This window comes from Cavia porcellus, unplaced genomic scaffold (assembly GCF_034190915.1).
Source record: "Cavia porcellus strain 051 isolate PalLab524CR breed Dunkin Hartley unplaced genomic scaffold, mCavPor4.1 scaffold_1, whole genome shotgun sequence".
NCBI classification, from domain to species: domain Eukaryota; kingdom Metazoa; phylum Chordata; class Mammalia; order Rodentia; family Caviidae; genus Cavia; species Cavia porcellus.
In genome coordinates this window covers 198376787-198404520 of record NW_026947484.1, presented here as the reverse complement: position 1 = coordinate 198404520, position 27734 = coordinate 198376787, and the positions used below count along the sequence as shown (strand labels likewise).

At 41.8% G+C, this 27734-nt stretch overlaps 1 protein-coding gene across 13 annotated transcripts in view; it reads left to right on the top strand.

The window, feature by feature from the left end:
* The window catches only part of Dennd1a (DENN domain containing 1A), a 489363-nt gene that overhangs the window by 307778 nt on the left and 153851 nt on the right, over window positions 1-27734 (top strand). For all 13 annotated transcript variants that reach the window (XM_063227177.1, XM_063227157.1, XM_063227192.1 and 10 more), the window contains one exon: window positions 23425-23550. In XM_063227177.1, coding sequence (XP_063083247.1) covers window positions 23425-23550 — 126 coding nt within the window. The remainder of the gene's footprint in view (window positions 1-23424; window positions 23551-27734) is intronic.

Here is a 27734-nt window from a genome sequence, read left to right as displayed (position 1 = left end):
GGCTTTTGTTGGCTGACTCCAAGGCAGAAATGACAGGGGAGGCTGGGTGGAGGGCCAGGAAGCAGAGAGGGAGGAGGTAGGGGCGGAGATATACTTCCAGGTCACGCTCCCTGCAATCTGCCTGTTCTGACCAGAACCCACCTCCAAACTGCACAGTCAGCTCTAAATTCTTCAGTAGATTAATTCACTGAGCTAAACGCATGATGCTTTGGGCGACTTTCTAGGTCTCAGGCATTAAATAGACTTTTGAGCATTAGGGACTGAGCCGAACCTCTCATTTAATCTTCATGCCACTCTCAGGTGTTTTCCTCACTCCCATGGTACCCACAGAGCTGGAGGGAAGTAGAGACAACTCTGCCACACAGAGCCCCAACCTCGCCACCTGCCAGGTGCCTCCTGCCTCCAGATGTCCATTGATGAGTGTTGCTGCCCTATGGCATCAGCATTCTCTCCCTTTTATAGGGAAAAAAGGATTCAGAAAATACAAGCCTTGCCACAAAGCACTGCTGAGATTAGAACCCCAGTCTGCATGGCACCAAAGTCTGCAGTACCTCTGCCCTTTGTATACTGCCTCCCTCTGAACATGAGACAACAGAGAACTCAAGGAAAATATTAGAGTGCTGTTCAGGGATGAGGGCAGTGAATAAGATCCAGATACATGGTCAGCATCTCAGGGTTGCGGGCCACGATTTGTGAGGTTCTCTCCTGGTCCCTTTGTCTGGACAAGTTCCTCTGCAAGCCATGGACGTCTCCAGCAGGGACTTTGCAACTGTACCTGAACTTGGGATGTGAACCTAAGGTACCTCAGGTCCAAAGAATGCCTGATGCCCTGGGACAGCCCAGGGTACATGACGGCAGCTCAGAAGCAAGCAGGGAGTCCAGTGCTCTGGCCCTGAGCCCATACTAAGCAGTGGAGAAGGGGGAGATGTTCACAGAGGACAATCCAGTGGGGGAAGCAGACAGGTAAATTACACCTGCCTCGTAACACCGCATAATAGGGACCACAGAGGAACAGGAGTTGTGGACAGGAGGCCCAGGAGAGAGGCAGATAGTGGTTACCTCCAGAAGATGGTAAAATCCAAAATGCCTTCTAAATAATAATGAGGCAGGCAAGCAGCGATGTGGACAAGTTGTTTTTCCTCTCAGAGCCTCTAAAAGAGGAGTACTCAGACTGCCGTTAAGGTTATTGTGGCAAATAATAACAGTGGTGTTTATCCAATGCTTGGCACAGTGCTCAAGTATTGTCAGTGTTCAATGAGCATACCTACCTTTGTTTCTGTTTTTCACAAAAGTGTTGTTGATAACAACAGACAAAGTCAGGGGACCATCCATAGCCTCTGCATCCTGAGAGTCTCAGTCTGGGCACCTGGAACCTCGTACACACACACCGGCTTGAGGAGCACAGCAGAGGTTTCCACGCGGGGCCCTTGCCTCACCCATAGTAAGGGGATGTGATCATACAATGCTGCTGTATTTCAGTAAATCTGGGGAATTGATCCTGTCATGCTCCGTGAACTGCAGGTTCTCAAGAGAGGAAATCCTGTCCTGTTCATCTTTGCATCCCCTGCCTTTGACACAGGTCCTAGGACTTTGAAGGCATCAGCTGGTCCACAGCTGATCTTACAATCTCTCCTTTTAGCAGAGCTGCTGAAAGATTCTGCTTCTTAAATGTTTTGCTAGCCCCCATCGTCTTCTCTATCCTAATGTCAACCACTCCAAGCCCTTATTTCCTCCTGCACTATTTGCAGCAGCCTTCAGACTGGTTCTTCTGACCCAGCCTCCTCCCTCCAGCCCTCCTTCATACAGCAGTGACCTTTAAAAAAAAAAGTAAACAAACTGCATGTCCTCCATACTTAACACTGCTCTGATAATGAATATAAAAAATCCTCTACAGACAAAAAATACTTCCATAACTCCCCATTGTCTGTAGATTCAAGGACAGTTTATTTTGTTAGCTTTGGAATCTGACAGACCTACATGTATTTAAATTCTGGCTTCTTACTAGTCATGTGATTCTGGGAAAACTTACATACATAAGCTCTCTGAGCCTAGATTTCTTCATGAGGTGTTGTAAGAATGTAGTGAAATGTCTATAACACATATTAAAGATGTAGCCTATGAGCTCTCTAGATGGGTGACCATGATGAGGTATGGTTACAAATGGTGATGACCATGGCGAGTCCAGGTCTCCCTTCGTGACATGATCCCCTCCTGGTTTTTTGTTTGATTATTTTTCACTGCTTTAGCCCTCTTCCCTCCCTGCTTCTCACTCAACATGGCAGGAGTTTGGAACTGTTGGTAGTTCTTCTAAACTGACATTGTTTCCTAACTTTGTACTTTGCATACAGAGATTGCCCCAGTGTCCTACCTGATCCGATAATCCCATTCTGCAAGACCTCCTTAAAACAAACCTTCCCTTGACTGCTCCAAGTAGATCTGACCATATCTTTCCTTTAGAAACACTTACTACCATTTCTGGCTTTCCTATGTAATTGTGAGTTCTTGAGGATGGGAAGCATTTATTCAGCTTTGTTTCCCAGTGATCTAGCAACCACTGAATGTAGATGGATGGGCAGACAGGAGGCACATGTGGGTTGGGTTACCCTGGTAGGTGCAGTCTTGAAAAATACGATATCCATGCTAGAAATTTTATTAAAAGAAGCCTTGGTTTTACTTCTAGCCACAATGTAATAGTTGCAACTGGATTAACCTTCCCACTTTTAAAACTCCAGTCAAATATGAAAACAGTTGTTTTCACAGATTGGATAACAAGCAATACAGGGATGTGACCTCTGGGTGAGAGGAAACAGGTGACATAAGGCCATGGCTCTCAACCTGAGGCATTTTCCAGACACTGGCACCAGAATGGTGTCTCCAGCAAAGCAAAGCAAAGCAAAGCAATAGTCTTGCTGAGTTGAAAGGTTAGAGATCTGAGTTTGAGACAGAAAGAGTTTAAGTTTATGGATGAGAATACTAGACAAGAGGGGCTGGGGATTTAGCTCAGTGGCATAAGCGCCTGCATTGCAAGCAGGCAGTCGTGAGTTCGATCCCTGGTACCGGTAAAAACGAAAAAGACAAAAAAAAAAAAAAAAAAAAAAAAAAAAAAAAAAATACTAGACAAGAGTACTCAGCAAAGAGCTCCAGAAATCTGAACTTGTTGACCTGCTGAAGACTCATCTACTGATGTGGAGGGCCAGGCTCCTGATAAGGGTCTATAAGATGAACAGGAATCATTCAGATTCTCACCACCCAGGGTAGAGACCCTGGTTGACTACTAAGGACAATCACTGAAGACCCTAGGAAGTCATGACTTGTTGGTAGGTATAAGTTAGGTATAAAAGTTATTTTGTCTCTGTCTAAACAAAGCATAAAATCAAGCCTTGAGAAACAAGACAAACCTTTAGGAGTGCTGGCAGTGTGCTGCGTTTCCATCTGAGTGCCAATTACGTAGTGAAGAATTCATGTTGATTGTAATTTTTAAAATCACAGTGAACTCATTTTGTGTATGTATGTCAAACTTCAATAAAAATTTTTCTGTGTGTGTCTTTTTGAGACAGGGTCTTGTTATGCAGTTCAGGCTGGCCTTGCTCGCTTTGTAGTCCAAGCTGGTTTTGAACTTGCGGCAATCCTCCTGCTTCAGCCTTAAGAAATTTTAAACAAACTTTTAAGACTGTAAAGGTCTTGAAAAATATTGCCTTGATGTGTAAGAAATTTCACCTCTCCTCAAAATCAACTTTAACCATATTTAAAAGAAGATAATAAAACCCAGAACTTGACAGCATAACATTATCCATATGTAGCATCTTGTTTTAAAAGTATAAGACATGTTGAGACTTAGGAAAGTAACCTATAAAAATGTATTACTATAAACAGATTTAGAAATAGTATTCAATTAACAACCCAGGAATGACGGTGCATGTCTTTAATCCCAGGATTTGGGAGGCTGAGGCCAGAGGATCGCCATGAGTTTGAAGCCTGCCTGGGCTACCTAGTGAGTTCAAGGTCAACCTGAACTATAGAGTGAGGCCCTGTGTTGAAAACAACGACAAAATCTGACAGACAAGAACCTTAAAATAGATATTGGAAAAGATTATAAATAATGTCCATGAATTTAAAGAAGACTTGAACTAAATGAGAGAAATGGAAAATATAAAAAGAATAAAAAGGAACATTAGAGGGCCAGGAATATGGCTCAGTGGCATAAGCGCCTGCCTGGCAAGCACAAGGTCCTGAGTTTGATTTCTGGTACAAGAAAAAGAACATATGGAGGTGAAAAGTATAGTACCTAGAGTGAAAAATTAGTCACTTCTAGAAGTATGAGAAAATGAGACACTGCAAAATAAAATAAGCTTGAAGACATAACAATAAGAACTATCTAACAAGAAATAAAGAAGCAAGTGGCTGAGCAAAGTTCACAGTGACTGATGCCATAAACACCAAGAGAACCAGCACTCATGCAAGTCCTAGAAGATGAGGAACGTGGGAAAAAATAAATAAACTGAAAGGGATTATAGCCAATTTGAAAAGCTTTTGATGAAAATTATGAAGTCAAGGTTCTGAGAAGCTCAGTGAACCTCAGACATAATGAACTTCAAAAAAAATTACAGAAAGGGCTGGACATGCTGTCATGTCCCTGTAATCCCAGTGGTGTCGGAGGCCGAGGCAGGAGGATGGCAAGTTCAAGCCCGCCTGAGAAACTGAGACCCTGTCTCACGATAAAAAATAAAAGAGGTCTGGGAATGTCACTCCGCTCCCCTAGAAAATCACACTAAAGTGACGTAATGGTAATTGCTTAAAACCATAAAGAGCAAAGTTTCAGATTACCTAGAGAAGAAAGATACTGTGTAAGAAACAGAATTAAGTACAGCACACTTTTTGTCAGACTTATATAAGTGAAAGCACAATGGAATGATTAGCAGACTTGAGCTTCAATACATGTCAAAGGGCGTTCTTGAGGTGAAATAAAAGAAACGTGGAAAGCAGGGTGTGAGGAGGACCCGAAGTAGTAAATGCACAGCTAAGGGGAAGAACTTATTTTTTAAAATTTCCTTAAAAGATACCTTAATGTTTAAAGTAAAAATAACATATTGTGTGTTACTGCGTACCACTGTGGAAGTAATACATGTGACAGCGAGAACACAGGCCAGGACAAGAGTGGCCAGTAAAAGCATGCTTCTTTAAAGTTCTTACATTTCATGTAAACTGGTATAATCATTATTTGACTAAAGACAGATTAAGTTGAAGGTGCATATTATAAAAGTTAGGGGAGCCATAAGGAAGAAAAAAAAAGCCAGGTTATATAGTTAACAAGCTGAGTTCAAAGGTCTAAAAATTTGTTGTGGGAAAGCGTGAAGGAACTGAACACAGACGGAGCAGATAGAGAAGTTGGTGAGATGAGGGGTTCATCCAGCTCTACTGACCACTATGTTAAACACATTGTCGCAATACGCCAGTTTCAAGAAGTTACTAAATCACATTAAAAACCAAAAGTGTAAAAGGACCGATGTGTATAATAGACACAGGGAAATGAGAAGCAAATGTTAAAGTGGGAAAGGGAAGAGGGAGGAGGAAAGGAAGGAAGGGCAAAAAAGAGAGAATTAGTTAAAATGAAAAAGCAAAGTCCAGTTGTATGCAGTCTGTCTATAAGATTTCCCCTTCAAAGATTCAGCCAGATGAAAACGAAAGGATGGGGAAGATCATGTGCACCCTGCAGTCACCAATTAAGAGACAGTTGAAGGAGGATGAGACGAGTCTTCCATGCAGAAGAGTTTCAGATGATACCTGTCAATTTGCTTTTTTGAAGAAGAGTATACTTACTTATGTGCGGGCTGGACTTAGTGGTTTGCTTCCAAAAACCAGGGTACATAAAGGGGGAAATGGTAACTTCGGTGGAAAATGAGCAAATGCTACGTAATCAAATGATCTCGTTAACACACCTGTGATGTCACACGACTGCCACGTGGCCCCTAACGCAATATAATGCAGGTCCTTAATCTCCCTGGAATTCTTCCAGAAACCTTCTTTGGTCGTGACAGAAATGTCAGATAAACTCGAATTTGGGGATACAAAATACCTGATAAATACACCTCAAAACTGTCAAGATTATAAAGAACAGAGGAAAGACTGAGGAAGTAACTGTAGACCAGAGGAGACTAAGGAAATGTGACTATGGAATCTGGATTGGGTCTTGGGATACAATAAGGAACTTCTGTTTGTCATTCTTCTTAGTTTCCATTAGTGGAAAAACTAATGGAAATTACAGTGGAGTTTAGTTAGTAATTACATAGCAACTATGTAACAGCATTGGTTTCTTAGTTTTTTTTTTTTTAATTTTAAAGAGATTAAGACAAAAGAGGACATAACAAAGCAGGTCAGATAAGAACAATGCAAGTAACACAGCATTTTACCACAATACAGCCCATAAATAACAGTAACTACCATAGTGTCTCTTTCTTTGAAATAGTTGAGCATAGCTTCATATACGATAGTATCAAGCATAACAAAACAGTATAAAACCATTCAAGAGAATGAAAGCATTTCAGGGCTTTCAGAACTTTCTAACGAGCATCCAATGATGAGATATATTAGGGACAGTGAGGAGTACACGTATCCTTTTTGTACTCATTTTGCCACTTTCTATAAATCTAAAAATTTCAAAATAAAACTTCATTTTTTTTCAAAAAGGAAATAAGGAAGTATTGTGAATATCTTTATGGTTATAATTTTGACAAATCAGGGAAGATGAGATGCTGGGCCTGGTGTTGCATGCCTGTAATCCCAGAGGGTTTCGAGGGGCAGGAGGGTCGCTGCGAGTTTGAGGCCAACCTGGACTTAGAAAGTGAATTCAAGACCAACCTGAACTGCAGAGCAAAACTGTCTCAAAAAAACAAACAGAGGAAATGAACAAATTCTTTGTAATACAGAAAATAACTCAAAAAGTTCTTTGAATAATGTTATTTTTGTTAAAATTGTTTGAATTTATAATAAAGTTTCCCACAAAGAAGACTCCAGGCCCAGATAGCCTCACTAGTTAATTTTATCAAACATTAAGAACTAATATATTACACAACCTTTTTCAGAAAATACAAAAAATACCTCGCAAGTTATTTTATGAGGTCAGCATTACCCTAACATGAAAACAACAAAAAATTAGTAAGAAAAAACTAATATGCCTCATAAATATGGTTAAAAATATCTTTACAAAGTATTAGCAAACTGAATCCAGCAACCTATCAAAAAAGTAATGTACTGTGATCTAGTGAATTCGCTAAATATTTGAAAATCAAACTGTGTAATTGACTGCAAAAAAAATCCACTATCAAAACTTATCTAAAAAATTGGGAAAAATCAGTACCTATTCATGTAACCGCTTAGCACACTGGCAATCCTCGCTGTGAGAAGGACCTGCAGCTCATACCATTCCTAGTGGAGAAAGACTTGTCCCTGCAATACGGGGCCTGGAAAGAATGTCTGCTTTTCCAGTTTTCATTCAGCATTGCACTGGAGGTTCGAACTAGCTCACTAAGACAAGGAACAGGAATGATACCCCAGAGATCCAAAGGAGCAAACTTGTCCTTACTCAGAAACGATTGTGGATATGGAAAATCTTAAGGAGTCTGACAAATATAACAAGGGTGCAGGATGAGGTCAGTATATAAAATTCAAATGTACGTCTGTACACTTGTAATGAGCAATTTAAAAATGAGACTTTTAAAGTACCATCTAAAATAGCATACAAAACACAAAATACTTAGGAATAAATTTAACAAAAAATTTATGTAAGATCTGTATGCTGCAAGCTATAAAACACTTGAGAAAAATTTGAAAGAAATAAATGGAGAGATATTCCATGTTTTAGGTTGAAAGACTAAATATTTTTTACTAAATATTTTAAAGATGTTAATTTTTCCTAAATTGATCTATAGATTCAGTATAATCCCAGCCCAAATTCCAGATGGCTTTTTTTTTTTAAACTTGATGAGCTGGTTCTAAAATGTATATGAATATGCGAAAGAACAAAATAGCCAAAACAATGTTGGGAAAAAAAATAAAGTTGTAGGACTTATATTACCTGTCTGTAAGACTGACTGCAAAGTTGTGGTAATCAAGATAATGTAGATAGGCATCTAAGCCGTAAAATAAAATAGAGTCCAGAATTAGATCTAAATGGACAGCTGATTTTCAATAATTATGCCAGAGTAATTCAACAGGGAAGGAGAGTGGTTTTTATTTTGGGGTATTTTCCCCAGTAAATTTGCTGAAACAATTGGATATCAGTGGGAAGAAAAATGAACCTTGACTTTTATGTCATAGAAATATTAGTTCCAAATAGATTATATACTTCAGCATAGAAGTAAAGGCTGTAAAATGCCTAGAAGAAAACATAGGAAAGGAACTTCATGAACTTGGGACCAGCAAAGATTTCTCAGGACATAAAAGCATACATCATAAAGTGATAAAATGGACCTCATAAAAGGTTTTTAAAAAAGTTTTCAGAAGACATCATTAAAATATGAAGAGACAAGTCACAGACTAAGAAAATATTATCAATACCTATAAAAGGATTTTTATCCAGACTCTGTAAAGAATCCCTAAAACTCAATAATAAGAAATCCTAATTAAAGTGAGTACAAGACGAAAAAGACATGTCACACACAAAAATGTTCAAATAATCAATCGCATGAAAAGATATTCAGCATCATTAGAGAGTATAAATTAATACTACAGTGAAGTCCCACTGTATGCCCACTGATATGACTAAAAGGCTAAAAATTTCTTCCAAGTGTACATCTTAAACATATTTACTATTTAGTCAAGCAGTCTGATTCCTAGGTATTTACCAAAGAAAATGAAAACCTATGCATATACAGATGCATGTATGTGAATTTTTAAAGCAGTTTTTCATAATTCCCCAAATCCAAATGTCGTGTAATTGCTGAATGTATAGTACCATGAAATGGAATACTGCTCAACAATAAGAAATACCAGACACAACAAAATGGATGAATCAGAAATGCATTATAAGTAAAGGAATCTACTCATGATATTCTGAAATAAGCAGAACTATACAGATAGAACTCAGGTGACTGATTGCCAGAACTGTTCTATATCTGCATTGTGATGAATATACACATTTTCAAAATTTATAACACTAGTCACTAAAGGTGGTGAATTTTCACATATGTGTATTAGACACCCACAAAGCTGACCTTAAAATATGTAACGACTGACAATACCAAGTAGTCAAAGAGGTGAAACAGTTGATTTGGAACTTCTATCACTATTCATGGGAGTAGAAAATGGCGCAGCCACTTTGGGAAATAGCTGGCAGTTTTATATGAAATTAAACATAGGCATATCACAATATCCAGCAACCCCACTCCTAGATATTTACCCAAGAGTTGCAAGAATATGAGTCCTAGCTTCATTCATAGTAAACAATAACTAGAAACAACCTAAATGGCGAGTGTTAGATGGACAGACAATGTGATAGATCCCTTATTTCTTTTATTAGTGCATATTGTACCAAATAAAGGGTTACATGCACACAGCATCGTCTGCTCATTTACTGTCCCGTTACCTTTTGCCCTTTTCTCTGCCTTTCCCTCATTCCCTTCTTTCTGCCCTTCTTTTTCACTAAGTCAGTATTCCAAAAAGACAAGCTTGTGCAAATGAATCTTATTACTGTGCACTAAGCAAAAAGAAGCCATGCACAAGAGTGTATGGTGTCTGGTTTAATTTATGCAAAAATGCGAAGGAATAAAAGCTAGTCCAGGTGGAACCACTTCAGTGGTTGCCCTGGCCTGTGGGGAAAAGACAGGACGGTCTGCACTCATGTTCCTTTTTCTTAAACAAAAAAATAAAACCAATGATACAGAATTTCAAAAGAAAATTAACAATGACAAATATATTGCATATTGTTATCTTCAAAGTAGTTGCTCAGATTACAAAATATAAGCATGAAACAATGATCAAACAATGAAAGCACAAACCGTTCTTTTTGATAAACTAATAGAGATTAGTAGTATAATTGTGTCTTGTGTATATGTGTGTGTGTATCTTTTCCCTTCTTTCTTTTCTCCTTTCTCCCATCCCAGTTGTTCTTTCCTTGTGAGCAGTTTCTTCCCCTTTCACATGCATGATATGTGTCGTATGTTTTGGATCTTATTTACTCTTTCAATTTTTTACACTAGGTAGAGAATGCAATGTTTACACATACGAGTCTGATTTATTTCACTTAAGAACTATAAAAGCCTTGAGTTTATCCTTCTTTATGGCTGAGTAGTACTCCATTGTATAACAAGACCACATCTTTTTTTATCCATTCCATGATTGATGGGCTTTTGGGTTTTTCCAAAGGGAACATTCTGTCTCTTGATTGTGGTAGTAAATACATAGGTGCATACATTAGTCAGAACCCATAAGTCTGTGCTTTCAGAATGTGTGCATTCTACTGACTACATTATGATTTAATTTTTGAAAAGAAGCCTGGAAATTAATTTTAGAGAAGGCTCAAATATTGTCATTTTTAGAACAACTCTGCTGATTTCTTATGACTTATGAATATGGGCAAAAAGCAACTTTGGAGGCCGGACAGCTCTGGCTTTGCGCTAGCCTCAAAGACAGTCAGTCTGAGTCTGCAATCTTGTCTCAGGTAACTTCTCTCTGAGGAGCAGGGAAGCTGACAAGGTTAATGCCTTCTATTTTACTAGTATCCTTGAAACTTGCACAAGCGTTTTCTGTGACAATATTGCATTGTTTCTTAGCTGTAGATTTTGGAAGAGAAGTATAGTAAATGTCCTCTGTCTTTTATTGATCTAAAGGCCTGAGTACAGATTTTCTGTTTATCTTGAGCTCTGCCTGAAGTTTCTTCACACCACACTTCTCCCAAAGCCCAGGCCTCTCATCCTCTGGAGTTGTGCTGAGAGCTTGTGTGCACTTCGTGCAGTCCTGCCCTGCCCTCACAAGTCAGTAGCGCGTGTATCCCTGAGGCAAACAACGAGGTGTTCTTGTAGGTTTGATCCTTCTGCTTTGTTTGTGCGTATGTTGTTCATGTTCCCTACTAGAATTCTGTTGGTTCATCAGAAAGAGTTTCCTGAGCACGTACCGAGTGCTAGACTTTGTATTGGATTTATGGTTACAGAGAGGATGAAGATGTGGTCGTTATTCTCGGCAAACTCACAGATCAGTTAGATGAGCTAAGGGAAGCTGCTCTGCCAGTCTTCTCCCAACTTCGGGGCTACAAATAAAAGCATATGTCAGGATATGAACTACGCCTTGATTTAAAACCCTTTCCTTTAGCTCCTTGATTTTCTGTGGTTGAAACTGAAGCTCCATAACGTGGTTCCTCTTACCCAGTCCCTGCTGCCTCTCCTGCCGTATCTCTTGCCATGCTTCTCCCTCCCTTTGCTGTCCTTTATTTATACCAGCAGTGTTGCTCCCATTCACAGGAGGCCCGGCATTTCTAGTTCAGGGTGTTCCAAGTAGATAGATGTAGGACCAGTTTAAAAATGAAAATCATTCATACTTTACTCATTCAGCCACAGTGTTTTGGGCATGTGCTGAGTGTGTTGGGCCACAGGGACAAGCAGATCTGTAAGAAACAGTCATTGTTCCAGGAAGAGGAGAGATGAGCACAACTGGGAGATGGGAGTAGATGCTGGAGATGTGAACATAAACATAGTGTCCTAGCAGGGAGTGACTGTTGTGAGTGGAACACAGGCTGTCTGATTGGGACAAAGGCGAGATCCTGGTAGACAGGAGGGACCACATTGGGTGTAGTCATAAAATCGGGTTTAGACTTCATAGTTTGAGCAATGGGATACTGAAGCTAAGCAATGATGTGAGAAGGTCTATACACTATTGATGAGCACTAGCGGAAGAATAGGTTGTGAATTGCTTCTCTGGCTCCTAGACTCTGAACTTTCTTTCCACCCGAGTCTGCCGATAGGAGTCTTGCGATCAAGGGGCAGTTTGCATAAAGGAGTCTAATCAGTATCGCCTCTGGCCAGGGTTTAATCATTCATCCTTTATGCTTTAAAGGAATTGTCTGCCCATCTCTGAGTGGGGCTGCTCTCCACGAGTGACCATGGCTTGCATATCCCATGCAAGAAGAGAAGGGGCATCACAAGCCCGTGATCCTTGCCCTGTGCGTGTGCATATGATTTGTCAACAATCACAGAGTTTATGGGGCTTCATTAAAGATGGTGGGGCAGGAGCACTGTGGGACATCAGAAGAGACCTCAGCAGTAAACCACAACTCCGAGCTCTGGAATGCAGTAAATGTTTAAGAGACTTCCTTCCTTTCATTACTGAATTTTACTTTACTTTTATACCAGTAAAGAGTTGTGTTTTATTGGTTGAAATTTCTTGATTCCGTTTTCCCCAGGTCTGTTTAAAAGCTACATTTTATCTTTGAGGATGTTTGGCTCGTGGTAGAGGAAGTGCTGCCAGCGAATTCAATTAACTGGCAGAGCTCACAAATATTGTACATGGATTTCTTTCTTTTTTTTTTTCTTTTTTTTTTTTTTTACAATTGCTACATAAACACAGCTGGGTTTAATATTTGTCGTAACAAAGATTTAACTTGAATCATTTTACTCTGGGTAATTAATGCTTGGAATCTCGGCTCCTTTGCATTCGTTTGTAATCCTCTGCATTTCTTTACTCTAGCTATCTAGATAATGAAGTGTGCTCCTCTAGGTCTTTGCCCTGCCTTAAAACTGCTTAATATTTGGCCGTTCCCACTAGAGAGCAGATGCTTTTCTTTGCAAGAATTGAATTTCTGTCAGCTCTTTTATGCATCATGTGTTTGGAACTGTAAGTGGATCAAGTTGTTCATCACAGCAGGGACACTGTGAAACACATCTATTATACACACTTCCCACCCCTCCTTCCTGTGGTTTTTTTTCCCCCTCCCTTGAGGAGGTGGAGATGCCCAGATCCCCTTGGGAGAGATCTCACTCTGTATGGATGTATCCATGTGATCCACCATGAATCCGGCCTGGCTGCTTTCCTAAGTATGGAAATCTATATCCATTCAGGCCAGGATTGTTGCTGAGGCAAATCCCACTTTTATCTTTGTAAACACCAAGCACTTCATTAACTCCCAAATACACACTGAGTTTGGGTCACTAAATAAATCCACTAGGCTCAGCATAATGAGTGACACTTCAGTAATTGATGCCCTAGAAAATGTTAATTGTGAACTCATTATTCTTTTTTATGCTAAAATTAGGGCTTAGGTAGATTGAGTTTTGGAACTGGGCTAGCACAGAATAATATTCACCATCTATTAGGCTCCTACTGTGTGCCAGGCATTGTGATTCAGGCTTTGAAAATCTTGACATTTAATCTACATAACAATCCTGACAAAAAAGGAAGGAAAGACACTTTATGTACTTGTTAAAGATGAAGAAAAGAGGCTAAGTAACCTGCCTAGAGGCATCTAGGTAGGAATAGCCAGCAGATGAGGCAGAGTTTGAACTCAAGTCTATTGGAACTCAGAGTAAGGCAGTGTACTGTGGGGTGCTGTACCTCATCTTCTAGGCTCACTAGACAAATATTAATTGGTTGTTCATTTGATACATTGATTTATCACGTGTTTATTACATACTGACATTCCTTCATTTTTGTTCACCTCCACATCAAGTCTTAAGGCTAGTGGCACTTACATATGTCTTTGGATCCATCTAAATCAGAACTTTGAGTGTTGATTGGAATATAGAGTAATTTAGTTTTGCTTTTCCTTCTGAGCTCAGTGCAGTGCAATCCAACTTCCCAAAGCAAGCTCCCATTTTTTTGCAGTTTGATTCTGTGAATTTCAGTTCCTAGAGTCAACTCTCAATTGACTAAAGTTTCCAAATCTGCATGGTTTAGTTTGTTTGCACAGTTTTGAAAAGCAAGCATTTCAATGATAATTCTGCTGCAATGTGCCCATCTTTTGGGCCTCAGATTGCGATTCTGAATGCAGAAGTACATCTTGGTGCTTTTTTAATAGATGCCATTCAGCTTGCAAGAGTCATCTGAGATGTTCACATGTCTGATTGAGAAAATTGCTAATCTCTAGAATTAATTATAGTCAAATGGAAAGGTGGCTTTTGCTTACGAAGAAAGTCATTGGTCTCTTGATAAACATTTTTAGTTATGACTAACTTCAGTCATCTTCTAAGCACTTTTCATTAGAACCAGGCATTAGTGCCCTTGCTGATTAGTAATAGAGAACCTCACTCATTTTTGGCTTGCAGTACATTTTGTTGTTGAAAGATGTCGGTAGTTTGTTTTTTTAAAAAATTGTTGGAAGCTATGTGGTTAAAAACAAAAAGCACATAACTTTCCTTTTTCAAGTACCTCTGATTTTTTTCAAAGGTAACTTACATTTTTATTTTGTGTGTTCTGTTTGCAAGAGAATGCTTCTTGGTTTATTCATGTTGACAACTGAAAAGCCTTAGACCTAATTAAAAGAATTTCCACAAGCACCTTTACTGAACCATTTCATTACGCGGCACTGCACAGATTGCATTGTGAAACATGGTGATAGTTTAAGTCTGACCTTTAATCCTGAACTGCCAGAAGTATGGGGAAGAAACCCTTCTTTGAAAATACTCTCCAAATGTGTACATATACATGCATAGCGCATGCACATATTTGGTTAGAAAGAATCTTTTTATTGAATGACCACCGAATAATACAAATACACATTTACTTTGAGCTCAGATCTCCTAGTCTCCTGTAGTTTGGGTAAGATTTTCTAGCTGCATTAATTGTGTGTGTGTGGGGGGGTGTGGTGTTAAAGCTAAATTGTTTTATAGGAAAAACAAAGATAATTTACTTGCCCTGAGAGGGAGAGAAGTATTTGGAAGAAGGTGAATCTTACAAAGAAAAATGCAAAACCCTTTGCCATTCTGTATTTGTTTCAGATGCTGAGACACTCAGATTAAAGTCTGGGAAGAGGCTGGAGTGTATGCGTGCATATAGGACTCCTCCTAAGCTTTCTTTGGCAGATAGTGAAAATGGGCCTTTATTGTTTTGTTTTTAAATTGCACTTTTTTACTCAAGAACATCATTCTAAGGAATTGAGAATTTGTTCATAGGGTGCTTAGAAGAACCATTATAGCCCACAGCAAAGGATCCATTCACATAATGAAAATTGATTCTTTTGTCTGATGAAAGCTGCTTAGGTTGTAACACTTTCTGCCAACTTTCTAACTTATATGTGACCCATGCTTTGTCAGGAGAGAACGAGGGAGCAGGGACTGGGGTCCTGGGGGTCATTGCCAGCTTCAGCTTGGAGCAACACGTAACTAGCACAGCCCCACTCCCCCATGGAGAACCAAGATCTTTAAGGGGGAAATGGGATGCAGAAGAAGCAATTAAAGCCAACTGAGGTCAAGGTCCAACCGTGTTCTCAAGAAAGAAACAGAAAAAGTAAGGAATGAGGGGAAACAATAATGGAGATATATTAAGTCAGGGGTAAAATAAGCTAGTATCATGGACAAGTAATTTGCTGGTCTAAGAAACCTTGGCAGCAGTGAGAATTCATAGAATAGCACAGACTTTGGAGTAAGGTAGACTTGAGCTTGACTCTGATGGGCTTCAGTGCCTGGCAATGATAACTGTGTGATGTGGGCTGAGTCTTGCTTTCTTCATCTGTGTAGTGGGGCTCACTGTGCCGACCTATCCCACTTCCTCTGAAATGTTAATGCAGTGCTGTGCATGGAAACCTTTGGTAAGTAGTAGGGTGCTGAATTCCTGGTTCTCTCAGAAATTATTCCTGGAAAGAGTACAGCATGGTTGCCACAACATATCCAGAGTTGCTGCTTTAGATTTGAGGTAAGAACTAAGGAAGGCATAGGTGTCGCACGGTGCCACTTTCATTGCTGAGGTAAAGAGGGCAGAGGGAGTCCTGAGGATTCACAAGTCAGTGCACCTTTTGCCCTGTCCAGACCCAGACTGCCCCAGGGATTTTTGGAACAAAGCCTTGGTCCAGTTTCTAGAACAGAAGAAGGAAGAATCGATCAACTTGCCTTAGCCCTAAAGGAGAAAGGAAAATGTGACTCTGTTGCCCCTCTGCAGCTGCTGCTGGGTGTCTGAATTGTCAAACAAAATATTTTGCTTTAATTCCGACATGCCACAGTTAAAGTGTGATTCCCACAGGAGAGGAACAGGGGCCCTTGCACAGACTGGCCTGAGCCAGACTTGTAGAAGAACAGTGTGTCCAGCTGAGGTCTGTGCCGACATGGAAAATCAACTTGGCCCCACTTGAGCTGTTTAGTCTATCAGAAGAGACATACGTGCGCTGCCTTGTTGCAGAAATGCGTCATTACAGAATGCTGTGTGGCTGTTAAGGAAAGGAACAGTGAGTATAGAGAGCACCTTGGTCAAGTCTAGGAGGATCAGACTGAGGAAGTGATATTCAAGCAGAGATCTGAGGCAAGTAGCAATTGACCTAGGGCCTTGTATTAGAGGGATAGTAGCCACTATCTACATGTGACTTCTTATATTTAAATGGTTAAAATAAAATAAAATCTCTACTTTCTCAATCATACCAGTCACATTTCAAGTACTCAGAAGCAGCTGTGATATATAGGATTGGACGGAAGATAGATTATTTCCATCATTGCAGAAGGTTCTATTGGGCATTTCTGAATTCTAGGTGAGGGTATAATGGGTGGGTAAGAGAACTCCAGACAGGCAAGAATAGCCTGTGCAAAGGTCCTAGGGTTAAGGGGAGGCCCGTGAGACTGCAGCCCTGAGGGTGCTGCTGAAGTCAGGGAGGGGATGTGGCGCCTCATATCTGAAAGAGGCTATGGCCAAACCACATGAGTCCTTGCAGGTCAGGCTGGCACTTTAGTTTGCATCTAGGAGTGGTAGATAGGTGCTGAAAGATGTAAGGTGCCAGCACTGTTGGAAAGAGGTGGGTATGAATGTCTCAAATGTGACATATAATAGTATGCCATCCTCGGTGCCCTCACCTAAAGGCCCCCCAAGCTGCAGCCAAGTGTTGAAGAACTGAACTAATGTGTATTTTGCAAGGGTTATCTTCATTTTCAGAGGAGAAAGATTACAAACTGCTGGTATGTAAAGGACCAAATAACAGCATGATGGTAGATATAGTGCTTCCTTTGGAAGTAGTGACAGGCTCATCTGTGGTGATTTGTGGGAGCTCAGACCTGCAGTCCTCAGGAGGTAGATCCTTGTTCATATGTGACTCTGTTCCGAGCATATCTCACCATAGGCCTGTGAGGATTGAGTATGAACAAAGGAGCAGGCTCCTGGGCCTTAAAAAAGAGATGTTGGTTCTGACAAGGGGCATCTCAGAAAGTTGGATGTTATCTTTTTAAATAGAAGGAGTTTGTCAGAGACAAACATAAAGAGTATCCCAGGCTTAGGAAAGGGTTTTGAGGTCTCTGAAATCAAATAGAAAACAAAGTTGGAAATGGAGCATGAGCCAAGTCCATAAAAGCTTTTAGAACTTGGACTTTAGTGCATGTATCAGTAGTAGAAAGCCTCTAAAATTTTCAGAAGGCAGTGACATGATTCAGCCTCTTGTTTTCAGAAGATAATGCAGTACGTAGGCTCGATTAGACCAGGAGGAAAATAGAGGAAGAGAAAACAGCTGAAATACTATTGCAGTCTGAACTAATAACCAAACACAAAGCCGAACACTCTTACAGCCATTATCTATCTTACATCCATCGTATTTTAGTCTTCACAGGGTATGTAAGTTGCAGGTACCTCATTTTATAACAAAGAAACTGAAACTCAGAAGTTTCAGAAAGCAGGGGAGGCCAGATTTCCCAGCATAGACCTGGTATGTGACTCCAACTCTGGGATGGGAAGAACAAATGAAGCCCAGAGACCTGCGAGGTGACTAACAAGGGAGATACAGGACCAGGGTGGAGAAGAAAGGGCTGGCTCTGCATTTGTTATTATGCCTGTTGAGTAAGACTGGTCTACATGCTCCCTTTTGACTCGTTTAGCATCCAGAGATCCATTTCCTTGCAGTTGTGGTCATACCTTGGCAGTGGCGTTCAAAAGGGGAATGGATGAGTATCAATTTCTTCCTGAGTCCTGAGCTCAAGTTCCTCCTAACAATTAAATCCTGAAAAGATGTGACCCTAGACTTACCTCCAAGCAGAGGCATACCTGCTGGAAATGCTTTTGATGATGTTGAAGCATTCACTCATTTGTTTTTTCATTCAGCAGAAAGTGCTGAATGGCTACCCCAGACCAAGCGTGGCTAGGAGCTCCCGGGCTAGCAGCAAAGGTGGCAGACTCTGCAGCTCACAGTAAAACTATCTACACAGTACGGGACCCTTGCCTCACGGTCAGAGAAGGCACAGATGGGGGACATCTGGATTCCTTCTTTTGCTCACCTCAAGGCAAGGGGTAATTTGACTAATAAAGAAAAATACCTCATTTTAATTCTTTAAAATGTAACATATAAAAATAACATATGCTTTTTTATAAAGGATAATCGAAACAATCAAGTGTATAAAATGAAAAGTAAAAGCATCCTTGCATGGTTAAAATTTGATACATGGAGTTTTAGATTTTTACTACATATATATATATTTATATATGATTTTTAAATGATTCATGCTGCACATATTACTCTACAACTCGCATCTTCCCCCATTTGACAGAATTTCACATCAGTTCATAGAGCACTGCCTCTAGCAGCTTTGCAGCATTTTGTCGTGAGCTTGTGGTATAATTTATTAATGAGCCCCCATTGGTAGACTCTTGGATGGTCTTTCAGAGGGTGAATGGATATTCACAGAGGACATAAAGGAACAAGGCACAACTGTGCCTAAGTCATTGATAGGCAAGAGGGTAGAGTTGGGTAGCAGTTTAATATTGGTCATGTGTAACACTGCGAGGCGCAAACAGGGATGAGACTGACCCAGGAAAGCCTGCCGAGGCTCTGGGAGTCTGGTTGTTCTACTGAAGGTGACCATGATGAAGGATAGAGACAGTAAAGAATTCAATGGAGGACTGAAGTTGTCGAATTTGGGATTTTCCAAGGGTACTAGGACAGCTACAGGTAGGTGATATTAGGAAAAACTGAAAACAGAGAGCTTGCTAGAGAACTACACAGCCAGTCTGGGCAGAGAGGATGGATGGGGCTGAGCCTTGCCAGGCCCAGGGCGGGGCCCTGAGAGGAGAGTACTGAAGGGTGCAGTCCGGCATCTGGCCCAGGAGCCTGGCTGGGTGGTACTGCAGTCCCCAAGAAGGGACACAGAAGAATGGAAGGCAGCTTTAAAGAAAAGCTGAGGAGCTCAATTTGCACTCTTTCTTTTGTTTCTTCTCTTCCTCCTTTGACTTCTGATGAAAAGATGAAGCCATTCTCGCTGACACTTCCAGCACCCCCCAATTGCCCCTGATGAACCCCAATTGTAGTGATTTGACCGGCACCCCAGGAGTACCCAGGGCAAGTTCAGCTTTAGATGTAAGACAGTGGGTTATTTAAGCCTTACGTTTTCTTCCCTTGCTTTTATTTAAAGGAAGAATGCTATCACCAGCTATTAGATGCACGTAGACTTGCAGTTTCAAAGTTTGAAGCGCTGACAGGTCAAGACAAAAGCTTCTCCATGTTGAGAGATGAGGGAGGTCTTCAGAAGTCTTGGCCTACGTGGTCACAGGGGCATCAGGCGCCCAGGACCACTTGGCTAGTTGGAGACCAGTGGGGACAGGAGGGGAGGAATGCTCTCATATTTGCTCAGTTACAATAGCGACTCCTTCTTTGTGTAAAATGGTAATGAGGCCATTAGGAGAGGCTCACCTGAAGTGCAGCTTGTGAATCCAAGGTAATTAAACACCTCCTGAATGAAAGAGAAAGGCCAGGGAAGGTTAAGTGAGGAATAATGTGCAGCACAGGTGGCCCAAGGCCTTTGAGGAGCCAGAAGAAGAGCGACAGTAGCCTGCACCGTTTCAAAGAATGGAAATGTCACTCTAGTCCCTGGGAGGGGCAGGATTTTCATTATTGGGGGTGGGTGGGTGAGGAATGAGTACTATTTTTAACACTTGAATAAAATGTTTCTTAGGGTCCACAGCAGAATCTGCCCCTCAGGGGCTTTCTCTACAGTGGCAGTAGGCTCAGGGCTCTCACAAAAGGGAGGTCACAGCAAACCAGACACATACCCAGCTGTTGAAACAGGCCACAAGCTGCTCTCAGAGGAACTGCCTTCCCCCAGCTCACCTTCCGCAGAGGCTTCCATGGCTCCTGACCTTCGCTCTGCCGTAATTTGGGCACTTGGCTCATGGCGCACCCAGCTGGCGGCAGCCATGGAGTTTCTCATGCTTACATTGTGCTGTGTGGCTTCTCGGGTCCTGTCAGCTTGTTTTCACAACATAAAATTCAATAATGGAGAATTTTCGCTACTCAGGCTCTTGCCTTAAATTCGCCACTGTTCCATACCAAAGCACGTATGTGAATCGTTGTAGTGGCAATTTTAGGAATCACCAAAAAGTGAAATGTTCATCAGCAAGTGAGCAAAGAAATAAGATACGGTACGCCCATGTAATGGATTATTGTTCAACCATGAAAAGGAACAAAGTATTAAAGCATGCTACAGCTTGGGTGGGTATTTTTCTTAATGAATATTATGCTAAGTAAAAGAATCCAGTTGTAAAACACTACTTATTTTATGATCCCATTTATATTAAATGTCTAAGTCTATAGAGACAGAGTAGACTGTGGTTGCCAGGGACGAGATAGGGTAGAATTGGTGAGAAATGGGAAGTGACACAGGTGAGTACGGAGTTTCTTTTGGGAATAATGAAAATGTCCTGGAGTTAGACGGTAGTGATGGTTTTCTGGTCTTATGATTCTACTAAAAACTGTTGGGTTATACACTTTAATTTTATGGTATGAGGAATATATAAAACTATGTTTATATTTCTTTATAGAAACTTGGCAATAGGAAATAACTTTTCCTTCCTGGGTGTGGTGACACACACCTGTAATCCACAGGCAGCAGGATCACTGTAAGCTGAAGGCGAGCCTGGATTGCATAGTGACACCTTGTCTCTAAAAGAAAGAACTTCCATGAGTCATTTCTGAAGTGTACATTGTCCACCCCAACCAGTGATTGTTGATGTTTATAGACTCTCAGACACTCTTAGTACTCTAAAGAAAGCTATGCGTCTTATGCTCAGAAAACTGACTGTCTCTCCTTTGTATTGCACATTAGTAGGTGGGTCACAAATCACCTAAAACGGATTTTCTCTTATGTCTTTATTTTATCCCAAATTTTATTGTATGTTCCTAGTTAAGCCCCTTATGGAATTGGTTTCCCAGAAATGTGTTCTCATTGTGTCATTTACATGCTTAAAAACAGTCATTAGCTTTCTGTTTCTTTCAAGATGAAGTAAACTATTACAAACTGAGGCAATCTGGGAAACAACCCAAATGTCCATCAGCCAATGAATGGGTTTTTAAAATGTGTTTTTAATATAATGGAGTACTACTCAGTAGTATATAAGGATAAACTTGAGACATTTTTAACTAAAAGGATGGACCTTGAGACACACTTTAAGTGAAATAAATCAGACACACATGTGAAAATATCTCATTATCTCTGTGGCATAAGAAACTGAAAATGCAAATGAGAACCAAAATGTATAATAGGTATTATGAAACAGGGAGAAATTGTTCAGAAGGAAAATAAAACTGAGGAGGGGGCAGGTAAGGAGGAAGAGAAAAGAAAAAAATGAGAAAAGGATAAAATGGAAAGAAAACTTTGTAAATAAGGAGGGGGAGGGGGTTCAAAGGAGAGAAAGGAGATAGAAATAAAAGAGGAACCAAGAGACACATCGTGTACGGTACAAACTCCCTTTGATGATTGTGATTGATGTGTGTATCTGAATTGTACCAGCAATTTTAAAACAGATGAAGTACATTCCTTGTGAGCCCGCCTTTTTCTCCAGCCTCATCTTAAATCGCCTGCCCTCTCATTGTGTGTGCTGATGCCACATTTTTCTGTTCTCTGAGCTCCTCCTGACTGCAGGGCTTTGCACGTTACTCTGCATACTCACATTATTCCTGTCCTGCATTGCCTAGTTATCTGCTGTAACTCATTCTTTCAGTTCAGCCCTCTTTTTCTCCAGGAAGCCTCCCTTCCTCTCTGTTACAGGATGGTCTCAGGAAGCAGTGTCACTTGTATGGATGCTTTTCTAACCAGCCAATGAGGACAAATGTCTGATTTCACGCCCCATTGTGAAATCTCAACGCCTAACATAGTCTTGGGTGTGTAACAGATAAGAAATATCTGTTGACTGAACAAGTGGCTCCAGGACACTGCACCATTCCAGGAAAACTGTGCATGTAGAGCACAGTGAGAACGGGGTGCCCTGAAAGTTACGCACTGTAGCTCCCTGAGGTGAATGAAGGGTGTAGGAGAAATAGTCTGGGAAGCTGGATCTCGTCCTTGGTGTTGAGGACAACAGTCAGAGTATCAGACAACCTCTCCTCTTCAGACTCATGAGGAAAATCTCTCTTAGGACTCCTGTCACGAAAGCCTTGTTCACTGGAAGATCCAATTTGTTTATAGACCCAAGGAATCTCACAACTTCATGTTTTTCTTTTTGCTTTGGCCACTAGGAGGCTCTCAAAAGCCAATGCGAAGTCCATTTCTAGCCAGCATTGAAGAGTTTATGGCTTACATTTACATCTGATTCTAATCTCAGCTGCTGCGTTTTGCATTGCCATCATTTTCTTGCCTATTTTGTTTTAACCTGTTGAGTTTCTATAAATTGTCACTATTCCTTTATAGTATGATGTGTGTAGTATATAAAGAAACATTTCATTTCTAACATTTATAAGTAACAAAGAGAGAATGGAATTGTAACCAAAAGTCTTTGCATAGTTTGGGTTCATAAGACTTTGGTTCTCATTCCAGTTTGGCCATTTCTTGGGTTTGTTCTTAGGCAAGGAGCCTAACTTCTCAGCGATTCTTCTCATCGCGGGATGGGACCAGTGCTTTCTTCCTCAGAGGGTTGTTGGAAAAAGAATTAGAAAATTTATGTGAGGATACCTATCTGGCTGTGGAAACTGCTGTGGAAGAGTTTTGTTTTTATTTGACATGTCTAATGGGAGCAACATTCATTTACATTTCAAACCCTTTGCTCTCACGTCAGTAGCACATACACTAACTTTCAAAAACCTGCCTTTGGGGCTGGGGGTGTAGCTCATCTCATCGTAGAGCACTTGCCTAGCATCTCACCACTCCAAAGGGGGGAAAAAAGGAAAAAGCCATCCGTTCTAATACCAAAGGCATTTTTTTGTTCTCCAACACCAGTGTCATCGAATTACACCCCCCCCCCCGCAAGAGGTTTTCTAAGGGTCCACAGGGCCTGGGTTAAGTAGTCATCATCCTGTGATCAGCACTCAGCCTGTGTCCCTTTTCTTTCTGTCACCAGATCTCTTCACTGAAGAACAGGCTGAAAAAAGTCTCCACAACCACTGGTGATGGCGTGGCCAGAGCCTTCCTCAAGGCCCAAGCTGCTTTCTTCGGTAGCTACCGGAATGCTCTAAAAATTGAACCGGTGAGTAGTGGTTGTCTCATATCATGATTCATGTTGGTCGGGGCTCAGAAGCCTACCTCATAGCCCATGAGAAAATGTGGTGCCCCGGATTTTTTGCACTCACCTCAAGAGCATCGTGTGTGTGTGTGTGTGTGTGTGTGTGTGTGTGTGTGTGTGTAGGGGGTTCCTACCTTTGCCACGAGGAGATCATGTGCTCTCTCATGTGTGAGGTACGCACAGGAAGACACCCCGCCCAATACTAAGTACAAATTGCATGCTGTAGGCAGCACCAGGCCCATCACATTTGCTGACTGACACGGAGGACTTACAGGGAAGAAGGTGGTGATGATCAGCCTTGCTTTCCGGATGAGGAAATTGAGACTAAGAGAAAAGAAACAACTTACTAGTGGTCCCAAAGCCCATGCTTTCGCCCTGTTCTTCACTGGCTCTTGTCCTCTAAAGGGACTACTCTTCCACCCTTAAGAGAGCAAAAAGCATCCTGAGAATTTTCTTCTTGGCGACCCTGCATGTAGTCGTGGTTTAGACGACCACAAAGCACAACAGGGACCAGTAGGTGGTGCTGCCCACCCGTGTGGCCCTTCCACCTTTCTGTGCCCTGTTGACTTACGCAGGTCCCTTGCCTGCAGTGTGAGGCGGTGAGTTATCGATTCAGAGGCATTCAAGGCTTCCCTGAAGCTGAAGGCACTTCTGTGTCTCCAGCTCCCGTGAGAAGCTCTCTTCCGCTGCCCCTCCTCTCATTGTCCTTTGGCCCCCTGGCCTGGGAGAAGGCACACTTATTCCAGGTGGAGTGGAGTGGGGTGGGGAACCAGCTTAAGTCACAGCACCCATGTGCCAGTGCTGTTAATTTCTGGTTCTATTTTAACCCATAGCATTTAACCAGATGAAATGCCAAAAGCTGAATGGATGTCAGTTAGTGCATTTCATATAAAACTTTTGAGAATGAACCAGATCATACTTCCTCATAAGCCAGTTATGCACTGCTATCTCTTTTACTACAGCATGTGTCTGAGTGAAACCCAGACAGTTAGCAACACCTCGTCTTCCCTCCAGCCAGGGGTGGCCAGGGTGGCGGTGCTCCCCTCCTCACTTTCCTTCTGGCACTGATGCCTTACTTCCCGGGCTGCCTCTGCTAGGAGACAGTGTTACCATCACACTGCAGATGTGTGATGGATGCACATGCTTTCTGTCCCCTAAGAGATACTTACCTTATCCTCTAAAGCCCTTTGGCCCAAGAAGTTTCCATATCCCCCTTGTCTCAGAGTGAAGTAGCTCCAATTGTTTGTTGTGATCTTGGACCCAGCTAGATCCATGAGGCGTGGTGCTATTGATGGGAACCAACAGACTGGAAGTATTTGCACTCTGATAGCTGTCTCATTGCTGTCAGTGTATCTAGAATGTGTATCTAGAATGCAGAGGTGGTTGATTCTTGGCACATATTGCCAGATATGATTTGGGCACCTGTTGCTCCATCAGAGGAATCTATGGTTGGATTTGCCCTAGACTCGGAGAAGCCCTGGATTTAAGGACAGTAGCCCAGGAGTTTAAAGTATGGCTCTGATTTTCCTGGCTGTGTAAAACTTGAGCAAGCTACTTACTCTTTAGTTTCTTCACCTGCAAAATGCGGATGCTATCCTTTCTATATCTCCTCAGTGTTATAAGGATCAAAAGAACCTAAAATGTTCCATGAGAAGGGTGAAACCTGAATGGGTGTGGTTTGGAAGGTAAGGCAGAAGCTCTCTTCCTGTCATGGGTGTGGCACTAACTGAGCCAACAGAGGCTGGGCACAGGCTCCTCAGGGCCTGTGGTCTGGGGTGATGTATGGTTGGGGAAATGGAGCTATAAAGAGCCGCAGGAGCCAGACCGGGCAAATCCTTGTATGCTACGCTGGCTAAGAGTGTGAACTTCACCTCGTAGCATGTGTAAGTTATGATGTGGTCAGTGTCACGTGTAAGCAGTGAGCCAGTGATGAACTGAAAGAAAAGCTGGAGGCAGAGAGACTGTTTAGAGGAAATGTTATGGGAATTCAGAAGAGAGACTATAGGGAACACACCAGAAGGTGGTACCAAGAAGGAAGAAAGGAGTAGGCCCAACCATAGGTAACATACGGTGGAGGAAGGGCAAGAAATGTCAGAATGTTCCCCAAGATATAAGAGAAAGGATGAGGCTATGGTATGCACAGTAGCAGTATTTGTAATGTTGAAAAACTTGGAACAGATTGTTTATGCTAGGTAACTGTGAGGTAATGTAAAGTATGTCCATATAATAGAGTCTTGCATCACCTTTAAAAGCATCAAAAGTCATGGATTTGATTGTAGATATGTCGCTTTTCCTTGAATCTAAGCTGCCATTCAGTTGTAAGACAGATTATTGTTGTAGATAACACTAAGAAAGGGAAGAGAGTACTGCTGGTTATAATTGAAAAACATCATCAATTACAAGGCACATCCAGATTTCAGAGATTTCCATCTTAGAATCAATGAAACATGGCAGATCTATTGTGTACTGAGTCCCATTCATCTGTGGTCAAAATGGCTTTCTTCTGAGAGTCCAAGAGAGAAAGCAGAAGGCCTGAAATTTTCCAACCAAGCATTGAGCCATTGGTCAAATGGTTTTTAAGCCATGAATTGAATTCTGGCAAATTCTTATCCAAAAACAGGATAGCAACACAGACTTGTGTTCCTGCACAGACTTGTGTCAGGAATTCAGGTGAGCCTCAGACAGGAGGGGGACCTGTGGCTGTGCAGCCCAGGCTGGGAAGAAGCTGGTCCTCGCAGGCAGGACAGTGCTGAGGGGGCAGAGAGACCCTGACCCTGGGGCTACTTGTCTGTCATTTGTTTCTCTGATTATTAAAATGGCACCTGTTCTTGGTAAAAATGGTTGAAGTACCTGAGAGCACAAATAGGACAGTAAGATGCTACTCTCACGCTTCCCCTCACTAACTCCCCCCTCACACACATACACCTTGCTCTAGGATCTTTGGTTTGCTTTTGGTCCATTGCCTTTGGGGAATTCATGTTTTTATTTTTCTTTTCAGCAATTGAGATATTCCTGAGATACTCTAGTATCCCAATTATTAGTTTGGTTTTGCCTTTCAATATGTATAAGCACTTTTTGATATAAAATCTCTTCTTAAAACATCATTGATAAGAGCCTATATGTCCCAGCTGGTGATTCATGTGGTTCTCAGCCCAGCTGTGGATCACAGTCACGGGGAGGGTGGGGAACAGGGCAAGGCTTTGCACAAGATACAAGTCTGAGCCTCGCTCATAGGTTTGTATCAGTTCTCGTGATCTGAAATTGGTGTCCAGGCCCACCACATTATCCTAATGCCGGTCTTTTTGTTTGTTGTAGCACTTCACAATTTTAAACCACACTGTGGTGAATGTCTTTATATAAATTATAGTACATGGTCTCAATGAATTTGTAGGCAGATCTCTTGCTGTAGATTTACTAGGTTAAAGGACCTGTGACCATGAAAGTGATGGAGAAGCGGGTGGTGATTGCAGGGCAGAGCCCCAAAGGCAAGTGCAGCCCTAGGCTGAGAACAGCAGGAGACCAAGCGCAAAGACGGCCTCTGGCGGGCTCCCCCACCCTCACTGCTTTGTGGAGTGTCCAGGCTGCCTGCCATGCAGGCATTGGTATGGTGGCTTCCCATCCCAGGCCAGCAGTGCAGTCATGGGACTTGGGATTGCAGCATCACACGGTAGTGCTGTGTTTAAAACATAAAACTTGACAGACTCGAGCTACTTCTTCTGCTCTGCTACCAAATGTGACTTTGAGTGGGTCCCTCTGCTTCTCTGAGCTTTAGTTTCCTTTCCATACATGAAAGTGTAATCCCCTGCCTGCAGGATTATAGTGAGGCTTAAACAAGCCCAGCACAGTGCCTGCCCATTAGCCCTGTGATGGTCTGTCCCTGTTCCTCACCCGCAGCCTCATCTCTTCTGAGGAGGACCCTGTCTGCGGGGAGCAACTTGAGGGGGAGCTCCCTCGGGGCAGCTCAGGTCCACCTACCCATGTGAGGGGGCGGCGAACCTTGGCCTGCTAGGCAGAGATGAGCAACTCCTCCTCTGCCACAGGGTAGGAAGGCCCTTCACCTGGCTCAGAGCTTTCTTGTGTTTTAACTCTGTGGATACTTGTTCCTCTTTCCTACTGGAAAAATTTGATAACACATCTGACTGGCGAGA